The sequence below is a fragment of the Colletotrichum aenigma genome (assembly GCF_013390185.1).
Source record: "Colletotrichum aenigma strain Cg56 chromosome Unknown KSG_Cg56_contig08, whole genome shotgun sequence".
NCBI classification, from domain to species: domain Eukaryota; kingdom Fungi; phylum Ascomycota; class Sordariomycetes; order Glomerellales; family Glomerellaceae; genus Colletotrichum; species Colletotrichum aenigma.
The window spans coordinates 206,454-221,910 of NW_023500914.1; the positions used below are offsets into that span (position 1 = coordinate 206,454).

Here is a 15,457-nt window from a genome sequence, read left to right on the forward strand (position 1 = left end):
ATGCCGTGCCATATCTGCCTGCGCTGTCGAGTGACCGTGGCCCGTCGCTCAGCCTAGTAGCATTCATCTCGTATTTCCCCAACGGTCTCGTCGATCACTTTCGGCACGCACCGAGCAAAATGTGATTGACAACCAACCTGACACTGGATATCGGCAAGGTCGTCCAACACACACACACACAGCCTTGCAAGTTGGTTGCAGCAGAGATAACAGCCGGACCCTGCATGGACCTAGTCTCGGAGGTTTTCGAACCCATAGTCAGATGTCTCGTGGTGGCGGGCGAGGATGGCGTGGTATGAGTCCGGCTCTGCCAACACTCTGTGGTCACAGGGCTCGTTCTTTAGAAACAGTCTAGCCGTGTTCCCGGCGGTCTGCGGGTTCGAATGATTGGCCTATGGCAAGGACGGCGAACAGTTGGGGGCGACAGCGAACGGGATGGGCAAACCTACTGCTTGGTAAGTAAGGCTTAGAATTGGGATGGTGGCCGTTGGAGGATCTGGGACGAGTGCCAGATCAGAGATCAGATCGGAGTGGCCAATGACAGACGCCTGATTTTGGGAGCGGACGTCATCGCACCTCCCAATATGCGCGTGATCGGAAAGGCGGGCACGAGGTTCCAGTACAGTGAGCTCTTTACAGTGTTCCACGCCTATGCATTTGATGGTTATGATTGGCTGTTAGTGCCCAGGCACTTGTCAGCGCGGGAAGCTTAACACAGAGTTCCCGCCCGCCACCCACATTTATTGCGCAGAACGTTGTGAAGAAGGGAAGGAAGTGCACGGAGCACATGCCCCGTCGAAGCGAAGAGGAAGGAGACGAGGAAGAAAAATGACGAGAAAAAAAAAACCGAGTGAAAAAAATGAGGTCACCCCGGTCCGTGCTCCTTCGTTTTTGGTGGGCAGCCTGCGGCAACTGCAAGTACCATTCGTGCTTTCCCAGCAGAAAACAGCAGGTGCTAGGTACCTTCAGCCGGATAGTACCTCCCGTCGCATCCAGCCGAAGCTAATTCCCGCCGCCCATCAATCGAAAACCACCACCACCACCACCAACCTCTGCGCCGCCAGACCAGACCTGCACCTCTGCACCTGCACCACCACCACCTGCACCTCAACCACGCCGTCGTCTATCCTCGCTCGCGACGTTTGCGCCTGGTCTCACGCTCCCTCCTCTCTCCCCTCCACCCTCCTGCGCCTCCTCTACCGCATATCTGGGTTGCACACTTGATCTGCCCGCGCCGAATCTTAGCCCAGTGTGCTATCGCAACCCATATATATACCTCTTATCGACCACTCGCGCACCCTCGCACCCCCGTCGAATCTCGAAGCCATGCGCTGGAGGCTGCGATTCTGCATTCCATCACCGTGAGACCCTGGCAGCGGGGTAGCGCGCCGCCGCCCACACCGAGAGCACCAAGCGAGAAGCGACAAGCTCCAACCACCAAGGCACCAGGCGGCTACCTACACCCAATACAGCATCTCCCACCGACCCCATACCGATCTCCGACCGTTTACCACCGACGACAACCGTGTGTCTGCCCGCATCATTTCGTCGACGTCACCGCCAGCAGATCCAATCCGTCTTCTGCTGCTGCGCGAGGTGAGCCCACGCCCGACGACTAATTTCAAGCCACGACGCGCGACTTAATCCCTCCGAACCATGGTCCACACAAATCTTGCCGGCGCCGCGGCTGCTTCCCGCACAGCCTCGTCCGGCTCATTCCACGCTGGTGCTCCCATTCCCACCTTGGCGAGTATAGAATCAAGCCGACGACAAGTCACAATGCGCCGCCAATCGACCCATGCCTATCACACATTCCCGACTCCCCCTCCGAAGACTCCTCGCGAGCAGTCATCCGCCGAGCTCTTTGACCACTCCGACTCGGGCTCCAATGCCTCCGACGATGACCACGAGCAGACTCCCTTGCCGGTGCGCCAGCTGGCCCTTTTGGCCTTCCTGTCCCTGAGCGAGCAGACGGCCCTCAACTCCATCGGCCCCTACCTGCCCCAGATGGTCGAGTCCTTCTCCGACATTCCAGATTCCCAGACCGGCCTGTACGTCGGCATCCTCGCCTCGGCATTCGCCCTCGCCCAGCTCTCGACGAACTTGTTGTGGGGATATCTATCCGATGTTATTGGGAGGAAACCCGTCATGATCATGGGCACCTTCATGCTCACCTGCTGTTTCGTCGCATTTGGTTTCTGCAGGACGTACTGGCAAATCGTGCTGGTACACGTCTTCATGGGCTTGCTGAACGGCAATGCTGCTGTCGTGCCTACCGTGCTGGGCGAAGTGACGGATCGTTCGAACCAGAGCAGGGCTTTCACTTGGCTGCCCGTCATCTACTCTCTGGGTGGTATTACAGGTCCTGCATTGGGAGGCCTGTTGGTAGGGACCTTGGGTCAGAAGTATCCCTACCTTGCGCCAAACCTTCTCAGCGCAGCACTGCTTCTCACCAGTGTGATTATCGTCGGAATTTGGTTTGAGGAGACTCTGGAAAGTTTGGAGCCCGATCACGCTGCTTGGATTCCTGCCTGGGCTCGCAATGCCTGGTCGTGGGTCAAGGGATCGCGCCAACCAAAGAGGAACTCTTGGGCCGCCCGCTGGCCTCGCCGCGGTTCCCAGGTCGCGGTGAGCACATCAGACGACGAAGAGGATGAGGATGAAGACGGCGCGACGGAGGACCAAGGGCTGCTTCCCCACGCTGACGAAGAAGGCTCCGAGGCTGGAGACGATCCCAAAACGCCAGGCGACCTTGCAACCTGGCGCCATATCTTGAACCGCAATACGGTTCTGGTGCTGTTGACATACCTGGTATTCCAGTTGTCCAACATTTCCTACAACAGCTTGTACCCCATCTTCGCTGACGCGGATCCCCCAACTGGGCGCGGGTTGCCCCCGAGCAAGATTGGTGTCAGTCTGAGTCTGGCTGGCGTGGCCACAATCGTCTTTCAAGCTTTCCTGTTCCAGCCTGTCAAAGCCCGTTTGGGAAACCTGGGCAGCTACCGTGTTGCGCTGCTTGGACTCGCCATCAGCATGGCTCTGATGCCCTGGATTGGATACCTCGATGATGAACCGTACTTTGGCGTCGGCACCGGCTCCACTTGGCTGTACATTGAGCTGGGAGCCATTCTCATCATCAAGAATATCTGCGCAGTCGGCGGGTTGTCCAGTGTGATGCTGCTAGTAAGTTTCCCCCCAGCCAGCATGACCCCTCGTTTGTTGACAATATAGATTACCAACTGCGCCCCTAATCATGCCACGCTGGGCACACTAAACGGCATTGCCCAGACCTTGTCCGCCGCGGGCCGCAGCTTCGGACCTTTTGTATCCGGCGCGCTGTTCACTCTGTCCACGCGCGTCCACCCCAAAGGCGAAGCTCTGGCCTGGGGAATCTTTGGAGGCATCGCCTTGCTTGGATGGGTAGGATCCCTGGCCATCCGCAACCGCGGACTTGAGAGCGACGACTGGACCGGCGAAGAAGACGGCACAGACGGTGAAGCGGACCCATAGCCGAAAACCTCAGCCTCGACTGGCCAGCCTGTCAAGCCCGTCGTTTTGTCTTGATAGAAGACATCTGTTTTGTTACATGTGCTGAAAAATGTCACGGATAATCATAGCGTTGCAGTTCGGAATGAATCACGCCCAGGGATAAAGCGGCTACATTGCATCGATAGAGGGACAACACGATGCCCTCCTCCGGTAAGAGGAGGAGGCAGAAATAAAGGGTATAGATCTAAGAGGCCCGCCTAGCCCACCTTGAAGAATAAAAAGAAGATTTTGTCATTTGATTACCGCTACCTTACCCTCGACTGTATTTTGCTCGGAACCATTGATAGTCAGTCACAGGGCGACCTGCTAGCAGGCGAAGTTCTCTCACTTCCTCAGGGCCTTGGCAACAGCTTGGTAAGACCCCTGCCGAATGTCCTCAAGAACGCCCATGCCCTTCGGTTCCCATCCCAGCTCCTTCCTCGCCTTCACCCCGGAAGCACGGTTCTCGACAGACAAGAAGAAAGTCATCATGGGCCTGAACTCCTTCTCCGCCTGTTCCTTCGGTATGTCTCTCACAGGAACGCCCACAGCCTCCGCCATGGCCTCCGACATCTCCCTCAGAGTCACCTCGGTAGACGCACTCGCGATATAAACCTCTCCGACCTTGCCCTTCTCTGCCGCAAGAAGGTATAGCCGCGCGGCGTCGTCGACGTGCACCGCGGTGGTGCGGTTCCCGCCCCCGTCGATGACGGTGACGCAGCCCGCCTTGGCGCCGATGTCCATGAGCTGCGCCACACCGCTGCGGCCGTGGCCGTGGACAAATGGCGCTAGGCGGACCGCTGTCACGCGGATTCCCCTGTTCCTCAGGCTGAGAGAGTGCGTCTCGGTCAGCATGCGCGTGTGCAGCTCGTTGGACCCGATCGGCGACGTCTCGTCCGTCTCCGCGCCCGCGGGGTCGGCGGCGACGATGAGGGTGCCGGAGGTGGCGACCAGCGGCTTGTCGGTGCCAGCCAGGCCGTCTGCGATGGCGTCGACGGCGGCGAAGTCGATGTGCCGGATGGACTCGTAGGGGGCGCCGCCGAAGACGTAGGCTGTGGCGAGGTGGAGGACGACGTCGGCGGCGGCGGACTCGGTGCGCAGGGCGGCGAGGGAGGTGAGGTCGCCGCGGACGGGGACGGCGCCGAGGGAGCGGAGTTTGGTGTCGCTTTCGGGGGTGCGGGAGAGGGCGCGGATGGAGTGGCCGTCTGCGAGGGCTAGGCGGATGATCTCGGAGCCGATGTGGCCGCTTGCTCCGGTCATGAAGATGCGCTTTTGGGAGGCCATCGATGTGGTTGATACGAAGTTTGAATTGATGTAAGAAAGGGGTGGTGGCTTTTGAAGTCTTGAATGCTGCAGACTCTCCTGGAGACGAGTGAGGGTCTTAATATGCGTTAACTGTGTCAGTCGATTTCACGGGTCAAGCCTGGATGTGAACCTCAAAGTGAAAAGAATACATAAAACCGCTTTCTCGTCAAGCACGGAGTCTATCTCCGCAAATCACCAATCTCCATACGAGCTTGCAGTAGTTCCGCAGTTCGGTCAACGTTGCTGTCCGAGTTGCCTTTGTTAATACCACCCCGGAAGCAGCCCCAGGGGCCAACTTAGCGTAGCAGGTTACGTATTAGTAAGTGAAAGAGAAGTTTAGACGAATATTACATTACAATCACGGCAACCAGAATGTTTTTCGGGTCCGGTGGACTGGCTTCGTGATACGCTTGGCGCAAGGCCGGCCGTAAGCGGCTCTTAACTCCATGCAATACGACGGAGGTCTTAGTCTGACCTGCCTAGGTTGAAGCTCCAAAATGATTCAGTCTTTTTCGAACCACGTTGAACCAAATTCAGGATTCAAAAAGTGGCTTTCGTTTCGTTCCCATTTCAACTCATCTTACGACTCAGCAATGCTAAGGTGGCGTCATCTGCCCTGGCAGTATTCTTGCTGTTTTGGCAAAATCACCAATCCGGACAACGGAAACCCTTGTTTTCAACAACCTTGTTTTAGACTAAATAGCTCTAGATTCATGTTACGAGAAAGATACGAACAAACAAGAGATGAATCATTATCATCTAGGCAATCAAAAGTTTCGCGTAACGCCAGGCTCCATGGCCTCCAGCTTCCCCATCAGCTCCACCCAAACACGATCCTGCGTCACCTTCCCCTCTGCACTCCTCACAAACGCACTCGGTTCATCAATTTGGCAGTCAGAGAGGTACTCGCCATGCGACTCGACCCCTGCAGACCCGGCGTGGACCAACGTCCTGCTTCCATACTCCGCACTACGCGCCATGAAAGTGTTCAAAAACCACACAACCCACGTGTCCAGCTCGCGCGCCAGCTCGGAGCGGCAGTAGCCCGGTTTGACCATGTTGACCGTGACTGGACACCCAGCCGCCAGGTTCCGCTCCGCGATGCTCCGCACGCCGAAGACCTCGAGCAGTTTCGACGGCCAGTACAGGCGATTAGGGTCTTTCTTGCCCTGCTCGTTGAGGGCGTCGTAGATCCATCCTTCGGGAGCATGGCGCTCGTTGAAAGGCGTCCAGGCGTGCGTTTCCGAGGTGGTGATGGTCAGCGTCGGACGGTTGTTGTACTTTGCTGCCGTCTCCTTCATCTTGGGCAGTACGAGCGCCGCCAGGAGCAAAGTTGAGACGACCTTGACGGTGATCTGGCCCTCGTTGTCTTCCATCAGCTTGTACTCGACATGCGCGACGCCGGCATTGGCGTGGAATATGTCGACGCGGCCGAGCTCGGAAGAGAGGCGCGCCGCAAACCTCTGCACGCTGGCGTAGCTGGACATGTCGAGCTGCCAGACTTCGATGACGTCCTTGGCGCAGTTGGTAATGGACTCGATGTCGTCTCTGGCTGCGGTGCCCTTGTCGAGGTTGCGGACGGCGAGGATCATTTTGCTGGCGCCGAGGCGGACGTAGTGGCGGGCTGCTTCCTTTCCAAGGCCGACGTTGCTGCCGGCGTAGGAGCCGGTTGGGTAAGGGAGGCGGGCGAAGAGTTGGCTGTAGAAGAAACCCATTGTGGTTAATTTGACCGAGATTTAGAGTGAAAAGGATGTGAGACAACGAAGTTCTTTCAGATGATTTGTCTGTCTATTGAAGTAAGATGGCTTTTGATCAAGAAATCAGCCATAGTCAGGAAGCTTGGTATTTATCATGGTTCGATGATGCTGTTTTCTGTGCACTCGTATAGCTGGCCATGGTCGCTTCGACCGTTGTATGAAAAAGGGCAATTGTCCAAACTGTCTTGTCTCCACGCGAAGTTGATTGTTTCACTAAAGAGGGATATGTTGGAGAGGAAGTTGCTCGCGCTTTGAGCGATACTTAAGACCGTGTGTCTCGCCTTCATACTGGTAAGTCAGCAGCTCGACTGGTATTGTTGCCCCTAGTAGGTATTGTTTGCCTTTTGGGCAATGGTGTAATCGTTGATACCAATGGTTGGTTATGATTGGCCGAGACAAATGCGCCATCCTTGGGGAGTTGACGGTGTTCTGCTCCTCTCTACTAGCAGCGCCAGATCGACCGATGCCCAGATTTCCGAATATGCTCTCGCTGCTTTCCTGGACTTTAGATCTTGATTACGAAGGGTCGGCGTGGAATTTAATTGAGTAGCTTATGATCAGGAGAACAAGCTCGACGTAGCGTACGCGACGACAGGGACGAGAGCATGTCTCGTTCTGTCAGTACATGTATCCAAGCTGCAGGAACGTATAGAGACTGCCAAAACAGCAGAGAGAAAGAAGTCGCGGATTTCATGGACTTGATCTACCGGAATACGTCGATTTTTCAACGATTGCATCACGTTGTGGGTAGCGGCAGCTCCCGCAGTTAGTCGCTGAAACGACTTCAGCTGGTTGGATGCCGCGGGGAAGATCGTCGCGACCGGCTCGGCGAAGTGGGGGCCGGGATTAAGCGTGCGCTCCGGACTTTGCGGACTTGGTTGCTCGCTACGGTTGAAATTCCCATACCAAAGTCCCAAAAGCCTGGTGCAGGGTCTTTAAACGAGCCTGGAAAGGCTCGGAAAGTGCTTTAGTGTCCGTTATCTGTCCGCGACCCATGATCGCCCCAGCTGGGTGAATATACGGTACAATTCACATCGAATGTCCGCCATCACGCCGACTTGAGAGCTTGACTGTCTCATGCGTCTCACTTGCCTCGATCCACAACCAAAGACAAAGTCCGGACTCAACCACCTACCTTTGACACGATCGTGGCTTTTCGAAGGAGTTTGAGGCTTCAATGTCCATTATCTCCTCTTGATTCCACCGCAGGTCCATGTAAACGCCATAATGTCTTCAGATTCTGAGTTGCACCACCGGTTTTAAGGGACATGGTATTCGTTATGTAGCAATGAATGAGTATTTAAAGATGAATCATGTGCGTCTATCGACAGAAATCAACTAGCACAACAACAGCACCGCATCCATTCAAGCCGGACATTCGATTCAGAGAATTTCAGCACTTGCCTCAGCACCTCCACCGATCACCAAAATGTCTGCGCCAGCTTTCCCCGCCTCTCTGCAAAAGAGCCTCGACGCAACCAAGGTTGAATACGTCAACATGGGCACTTCTGGACTTCGAGTCTCAGTCCCAATCCTCGGCGGAATGTCTCTTGGCTCCTCAGAATGGGGTTCCTGGGTGCTTGACGAGGGGCCGTCCCTCGAGATTTTGAAGGCCGCCTATGATCGCGGCATCACCACCTGGGACACGGCCAACATGTACTCGAACGGAGTCAGCGAACAGGTCATCGGCAAGGCGATCAAGAAGTTCAGCATCCCCCGCGAGAAGCTCGTACTCATGACCAAGTGCGCGCTGCATGTTGGCGAGGAGGTCGGCATGCACACGCCCCCCTTTACCCAGCAACTGAACCAAAGCAAGGACTATGTCAACCAAGGAGGTGAGTTTATAGACTCGAAATCAACGATCATTCGGGAACTGACGACTGACTCAAATCAGGTCTCTCACGTATCGCCATTTTCAAGGCTGTTAATGACGCTCTGGCCCGCTTAGACACGACTTACATCGACCTGTTCCAGATACACCGCGTCGATCCCGCTACCCCTATCGAAGAGACCATGAAAGCTCTCCACGACCTCGTCCAAGCCGGAAAGATCCTTTACATCGGCGCCAGCTCCATGTGGGCAACCCAATTTGCACGCATGCAGTTCGTTGCGGAGAAGAACAACTGGACCAAGTTTGTGAGCATGCAGAACTACTACAACCTCTGCTACCGTGAGGAAGAGCGCGAGATGAACCGTTTCTGCAACGACACGGGTGTCGGCATCATGCCGTGGTCGCCGCTCTTCGGCGGCAGGCTGGCAAGGCCGCTGGGCTACGACAAATCTATCCGGTCGCAGATGAAGGGTCCGATGAGCCCCGCGTTTACGGAGGCTGATGAGGAGATCATTCGCAGGGTTGAGGAGGTCGCGGGGAAGAAGGGGTGGAGCATGAGCCATGTTGCACTTGCCTGGGTCAGGTCCAAGGGTGCGATTCCCGTGACGGGATTCAACTCTGTCAAGAGAATCGATGAGGCTTGTGAGCTGAGGGGGAAAGCTCTGACGGAAGATGAGATCAAGTATCTCGAGGAGCCATACGTCCCCAGGAACATCATGGGTCACTTTTAATGTAGTACACTGAGACGCAACAGTCTCTTTTCGACCCCTGCCAATATTGCAATAGTCTCAAACATCTCAATTCTATCTAAACTATTGAAGTTCGCAGAATCATTCATGTTATGCTTTTCAGACTTTTCCCGTTGTGAAAGACCAACTAGTACTTTGTGCCACAAGTATGCGTGCCTAGCTGGAGAGGGTTCTCAGAATGAAATGAGCAGCCCTTTGTCTGTAACTTAGCTTAGAAGGCCGACATTGCTTAATATGAGACCGACGACTATCTTTCCGGAAAGCCAGAACTTGAAAAGGGAATAACTGCATGCCAAGAATAATATTCGCCTGTGAAATCTATACGCTTTGGTAAAAGATGAGCAACCCGAAAGGTTCGTGATCCAGACCACGTTGTCGCTCGTTGTTTTCAGTGCTGAGAGCCAACTGACTAGTTAATTACTTTGTGGATCCCATCCACGCGAACTCGTGGGATGACAATCATGTGGCCAAAGTCTAAATAAACAACGGAGAAATACTGTAATTAGGAATAATGGGGGCCAAAGTCCTGACTCAATTTGCACCTCAACACGAAAACCTTGTGTAATGAGTGTCAATCAGATCCCCAAATGAGAGAAGGACAAGAAATCTGTGTATGCCGTCAGTTTGAGGCTATAATACGGGAAGTATTGCCCACAGATTGCAAGCAATGGCATCCTTCTCTTACTACCGAAGTCATTATTGAAATCATTGGCAACATGGGGCCGTTCACTCTTTTTTTCTCGTCGCTCCTTTTCACCTCTGCGCTCGGCGCACCGGCCGCCTCTGGCGAGTCGCACCTGCACAGGGATCTGCTTTTGGTTGAGTCTATCAAGCAGAAGATCACCTCGGACCCACAGGGCATCACCAAGAACTGGACCGGAAACGACGTCTGCAAGTTCAACGGTTTCAGCTGCGGCAACAACCCACACACGGGCCAGAAGGCTCTGGCTGGCATTGACTTCAACGGCTTCGGGTTCGAGGGCCAGAAGTTGACTCTGGATGGCTTTCTTGACAAGCTCACCGACTTGACCTTCTTTCACGCCAACAGCAACGGCTTTGTTGGACAAATTCCGAGTGATCTTTCGGCGCTGAAGTGGCTGTACGAGCTTGACCTCAGCTCCAACAAGCTGTCTGGGCCGTTCCCCAAGGCCGTTCTCAATGCCGACCTCACCTTCCTGGACCTGCGTTTCAACGAATTCTCCGGCTCTATTCCTCGCGAGCTGTTCACTCTGGACCTGGACGTCATCTTCCTCAACGACAACAAGTTCGTTGGCAGCATTCCTGACACCATTGGATCGACCCCAGCCCGGTACATCACCCTGGCGAACAACCAATTCAGCGGAACCTTCCCGAAGTCCGTCGCCAACGCCAAGTCTCTGGAAGAGATCCTGCTCCTCGGAAACAACCTGTCCGGCTCTCTCCCCACGGTGTACAAGACTGAGAACCTGACGGTTTTCGACGTCGGCAACAACAACCTGTCTGGAACCGTCCCGGAGGCTTTGTGTCAGTTGAAGAACGTTCAAGTCCTTAACCTGACGAGCAACAACTTTGAGGGAGCTCTTGGCCCGGCTTGCACTGAATTGGTTTCGAAGGATATTCTGGATATCTCCAACAACTGCATCCAGGGAGCTAAGGGCCAGAAGCCCGCCAACCAGTGCAAGAAGGCTTAATAGTATGGGCTAAACTTGGTGTACTACTTGATAATATCAGACGGTTGTTCACTTCTTTGCTAGGTCGCTATGTGCTAGCCTGCGTGTGTTTAATCTTCAAGTATGTTGAGCTTAAATAGCCACAATAACTAGTAGGCAACTACTTGATTCTGACTTGGCTATTTGATCATCTTTAATATCCTAGCATTCGTGTTATCGCATCTGTTGCCATCGTTCCCGTCGTTCTCGTTGCTACTATCGTCGCCGTCGCCGTCGCCATCGTCCTCTATCTCCTCCTCCACGTCGTCCTCGTTCGTCGTCGTCGTCTTCGTCGTTGTGTGGCTGCACCACCCGCCCGGATAGCAGAACTCTCTAGCTGGTCTGTGGCCAAACATGTCTTGCCTGTCTATCTACTAAGGGCAGAACGTGACCAAGAATTTGTCTGAGTCTTGTTTGTGAACTAGTCGCGGCGCAATCTCCATATAAGTAAGGCTACTGGACTGTTACGCATGATTACGACGAGTCAGTATCAGATCATGGGCATATGCTGCCAGCCATTGAATGTCGTAGCAAGCTGTCTATTTCTTGCTTCAGAATCGAACAACGAGCTGAAGGAGACCTCATGATTGCTCTAGTAGATGTGTCAGACCCCTGTCTGGCTGGCGTCGAAAGTGGCTGGCTGTGTACCGTAATTGTCTGTATCAGCGAAGGTCATCATTCCTACTAGTCGGACCATCAAGCCTCCTTCATTCCACGTCGACGCCACGCCGTCGTTTGTTCTTACGGGAATGATTTGCTGGTATTGGGTCCGGACTGCCTGAGCAATGTGGGCGGCCAAAGCTGACCCCCTTGCATGCCCCATCGTCTTCGTTCTGCGGGGTTGTAGTGTAACTATGTTGGGGCTAGATGTTCCCGGGCCGCACCGTCACTTAGTCGACGGGACTTCCAACGTAAATAGCCGTCAGGAACTGGTACGATGGTGGCAGAAGCGGCAACACGGAAGAATGCATGAGGTTTTGTGGCGTTTGAACAGGCAACTGACTGTTGGTATCCGAAGGGTAATGACAGCTTCCGCCCAATGACTATCCACAACCGGTCGACAATGGAAAGGCACCGTGCCCCTTTGACTTCGACCGGGAAGCCTCTCTGACGCACCTATCAAGCTGATATCTCGACATTATGAGAGTGAGAAGATAAAACCAACGAGAACCAGAGAGGAACCTGGACATCGTCGCAAAACCAGTGCTCAAATTTCGACCTCAAACCGTTGTGGCTTTCTGAGCTAAGACGAAATACCCTTTTTGAGTATTAAAATTCACAGCTTATTTGTGGTCTGAAAGTTTGGATGAAGCTGAAATATGTAGAAAAATTCAATGTCAATCCATGCCTATGAGCTTGGCATTATCATTCGACATGTCCGTCATTCTCGCGTGTGAAAATCCACTGCCAGCTCACCGATGTCTTGCGTCTCACAAGTACCGACATACCTGAGCAGCTACGTATCAAGAAATTCGGAGTCTCTGTCTCTATGATCTGCAACTGGACTTCTACGCCCGGCTCCGCACTCAGGGTACTGGACAGCCGACTGTTGTGCTCCCGCTCTTCCGCGAGACCACAACGTTCCTGTAACATGACCTGACATAAGTTGCATCCTTCAACCCCTCATTCCGTGCTACCCCATCCTCCTGGTTTATTCGACCTGATCCGGATGCATTTTTCTCTTGTGAAGTCTCAGCCCTGATCCCACTACACTTCCGGCGATTACATGTTGATCGGGCGACACTAACGTCTTCCTCGATATCTACACGCAAGTCTTCGGTTATAGCGTAAGGATATCCGTGATAAGGTGAGCTGAAAGAAAGGTGGAATCATGGTAGCACTCTTGGGGAGTATATGGAGGTCGTGCGAGAGTGGGACGAGGGGGCGCTTGCAGGCGGTTGCTGAGCATCTTAAGAATGGCCTGGCGAAGAACAGAGTTTATCGTCAATACGTGAGAAACGGGGCGCTAAGGGTACTTTGACCCAGACCCTCGTTGGATCACTTTCCACAAACAATCTTCACATTCTCCTTTCGACGAGACAATTCTGAAGGATTTTAAAAGGCGTTGGAAACTGGGGTCATGTCGGGGCAAAATCTGGTAAACCTGATCTACGGTGACCATGGCGTTGGTTGACTCGGCTGTTTCGCGAAACATCAAATTCGTGGATTGTCTCACAGTCACTCCTGCAATGTTCCGACATGTTCCACTGACAGGCTTTTACTGCCCAGGATACCCCAATAGCGAGTCGAGACGTGAGGCTTTTGAAGGTGCCCACACACAGTTTCCATGAGGTGGCTGTAAAGACTTGATGCCACGGGCTGTCAGCTGATACAGGGTCGAGGTAAACTGATCATGTATAAAGCTGAAGGCCGCCCGGCAGCAGTGAGAACCAACTTTTCCCCATAATTTCACCCTCACTTACATCCATTGGATTTATTCACCTTACGCTATACTCACTTATCTACGTTTCAACCGCTGTCAATATGGGTTCCATGCCACCTAAAGAACGCCTTGAAGAGGTCGATGTCCTCCTCGTGGGCTCCGGCCCTATTGGGGCCGTCTTCGCTCGCAAACTCGTGCAAGCCGGAAGAAATGTTGTGATGATTGACGTTGGAGAGCAGTGAGTTGTTCTGGCCGACAAAATGCGTCCATTTGCGGCTAAACTCGCGTTCAGAGAGACCAGACGGATCGGCGACCACAAGAAGAACGGTATCGCGGTTCAGAAAGACATTAGTCTTTTCACCAAGTAAGCATTTCCAGACTTCGTCTCTGATTGATAATAAATCTGTTTGCTTACGCAGCCTATAGTGTTGTCAAGGTAAGAGCTGTGTGCTTTTCTTACCTTTAATCTTACCTAATAATGATATTTAGGGAGAACTGCAACTTCTCTCTGTGCCGACCAGCAATGCCGACGCTGGCCTCGAACCTTCAGCATGGGTTCCTGAGTGAGTTCTAGTATTTGGATCCTTGCGACGATAAGCTTGCTCTGACTATTGATAGACCCTGCCAGCAAAAGTTTGTCCAGAATGGCCAGAACCCCGACCAGAAGCCGTACGAAAACCTCCCCGCAGCTGCTGCCACGCGCGTTGTCGGCGGTATGGGATCTCACTGGACCTGCTGCACTCCTCGACAGGACCCGACGATTGAACGATCGACACTCTTCAACGATGAGGAGTGGGACGAGCTGTATAAAGAGGCAGAGAAGCTGTTCTGGACGAACCCCAAGATCTTTGACGACTCGATTCGCCAGAAGCTCGTCAAGTCGATTCTGGACAAAGCCTTCGAGGAGAGAAACCGCAAGACTGCCAACATGCCTCTGTGCGGCAAGCGTAGGGAGAAGAACAAGGACTACACCGAGTGGGCCTGTACGGCGACGATTCTCGGCGACATTGCCCACGCTGAGAACTTCACGCTGCTCCCCAACACTCAGTGTGTCAGGTTTGAGCTCGATGACTCCACCAAAAAGGTCAGACTTGTGCAGGTCGAGAATCTCATCGATAACGAGAAGTACATGATCAACGCGAACAAGTTTGTCGTATGTGCTGGCGCTGTCTTGACTCCTGGGATCCTTCATAATTCCCGAGGACCCAAGGAGAATTCCCAAAGACTTAGTGAGACTCTCCCGGCTTTGGTAAGTACTGTTCCCACTCTTTTTGGCGGTATGTTTTGGATGATGACACAACAACTGACGATGCTTTCGCACAGGGCCACTACATGACGGAGCAGCCCATGTCCTTCTGCCAGATCGTCCTTGATCGCAAGTACATTGATGCCATCAAGAAAAACGAGTATGAACTGGGCACCGAGGAGAAGAAGGCTGTTAAGGCGCACAGGGAAAAGTTTCCCAAAGATCCTCTGCCTTTCCCCTACAACGACCCTGACCCACAATGCTACTTCCCTCTCACCAAGGACTACCCTTGGCACACCCAGATTCATCGTGACGCCTTCGGATATGGCCAGATTCCGGCCGGCATCGACCAACGCGTGATTGTTGATCTCCGATGGTTTGGGTACACCAAGCCCAGCTATAAAAACCATGTCAGCTTTTCCGACGAGATCAAGGATGGCTTCGGAATGCCTCAGGTGAGTTCTCTTGTCTGTGATTCAGTTACGGTAGCTGATAACGAACGCGTCTACCAGCCCACTTTCCATTTCGAGATTGATCCAGAGGATGCCGACCGTACCCGCAGAATGATCACCGAGTAAGTCTACGGCACGGTCTTCACAGTATCAGAATGCTGATCAACTCCCTTTTCTAGTATGGTTGACGTCGCCCGCTGCCTCGGCGGCTTCCTCCCTGGAGCCGAGCCAAAGTACCTACCAGCCGGTTCCGCGCTCCACATCTGCGGCACCTACAGAGCTGGAGAGTCCCAAGAAGACAGCGTCGTGGACAAACTCGGCCGTGTCTGGGGCCAGGACAACCTTGTGCTTGGTGGATGCGGTGTCATCCCGACACAGAACGCCTGCAACCCAACGCTCACTGCTGGCTGCTTTGCACTGGCCGCTTCTGAGCAGATCATCAAGGATCTGAAGGGAGTCAAGGCCATTAAGCCGCGCACCCTCTAGATTTAATCCGCGCGAGCAACGGATATGGCACT

General features: G+C 53.7%; 6 protein-coding genes across 6 annotated transcripts; 4 read left to right on the forward strand and 2 right to left on the reverse strand.

Annotated features, from left to right (window-relative positions):
- Window positions 1-1,779: 1,779 nt before the first annotated feature.
- On the forward strand, window positions 1,780-3,510 carry CGCA056_v011603 (uncharacterized protein; the record flags this gene model as incomplete). Its single annotated transcript, XM_037326849.1, has 2 exons — window positions 1,780-3,183; window positions 3,232-3,510. The coding sequence occupies 2 exons, from the start codon at window positions 1,780-1,782 to the stop codon at window positions 3,508-3,510; spliced, it is 1,683 nt and encodes a 560-aa protein (XP_037173864.1).
- Window positions 3,511-3,873: 363 nt separating this feature from the next.
- Window positions 3,874-4,812, reverse strand: CGCA056_v011604 (Uncharacterized protein; the record flags this gene model as incomplete). The annotated part of the gene is made up of 1 exon (XM_037326850.1): window positions 3,874-4,812. One exon carries the CDS (start codon window positions 4,810-4,812, stop codon window positions 3,874-3,876), a length of 939 nt encoding a protein of 312 aa, XP_037173875.1.
- A 788-nt stretch (window positions 4,813-5,600) lies between these two features.
- atnD-2 (Short chain dehydrogenase atnD) lies at window positions 5,601-6,548 on the reverse strand (the record flags this gene model as incomplete). The annotated part of the gene is made up of 1 exon (XM_037326851.1): window positions 5,601-6,548. The coding sequence occupies one exon, from the start codon at window positions 6,546-6,548 to the stop codon at window positions 5,601-5,603; it is 948 nt and encodes a 315-aa protein (XP_037173811.1).
- Window positions 6,549-8,019: 1,471 nt separating this feature from the next.
- dtxS3-1 (Aldo-keto reductase dtxS3) lies at window positions 8,020-9,152 on the forward strand (the record flags this gene model as incomplete). The annotated part of the gene is made up of 2 exons (XM_037326852.1): window positions 8,020-8,425; window positions 8,485-9,152. 2 exons carry the CDS (start codon window positions 8,020-8,022, stop codon window positions 9,150-9,152), a joined length of 1,074 nt encoding a protein of 357 aa, XP_037173804.1.
- A 734-nt stretch (window positions 9,153-9,886) lies between these two features.
- On the forward strand, window positions 9,887-10,840 carry CGCA056_v011607 (Uncharacterized protein; the record flags this gene model as incomplete). The annotated part of the gene is made up of 1 exon (XM_037326853.1): window positions 9,887-10,840. The coding sequence occupies one exon, from the start codon at window positions 9,887-9,889 to the stop codon at window positions 10,838-10,840; it is 954 nt and encodes a 317-aa protein (XP_037173874.1).
- Window positions 10,841-13,342: 2,502 nt separating this feature from the next.
- Window positions 13,343-15,425, forward strand: p2ox (Pyranose 2-oxidase; the record flags this gene model as incomplete). The annotated part of the gene is made up of 8 exons (XM_037326854.1): window positions 13,343-13,479; window positions 13,534-13,605; window positions 13,668-13,677; window positions 13,731-13,804; window positions 13,860-14,490; window positions 14,565-14,942; window positions 15,000-15,061; window positions 15,119-15,425. 8 exons carry the CDS (start codon window positions 13,343-13,345, stop codon window positions 15,423-15,425), a joined length of 1,671 nt encoding a protein of 556 aa, XP_037174766.1.
- Between the last annotated feature and the right edge of the window lie 32 nt (window positions 15,426-15,457).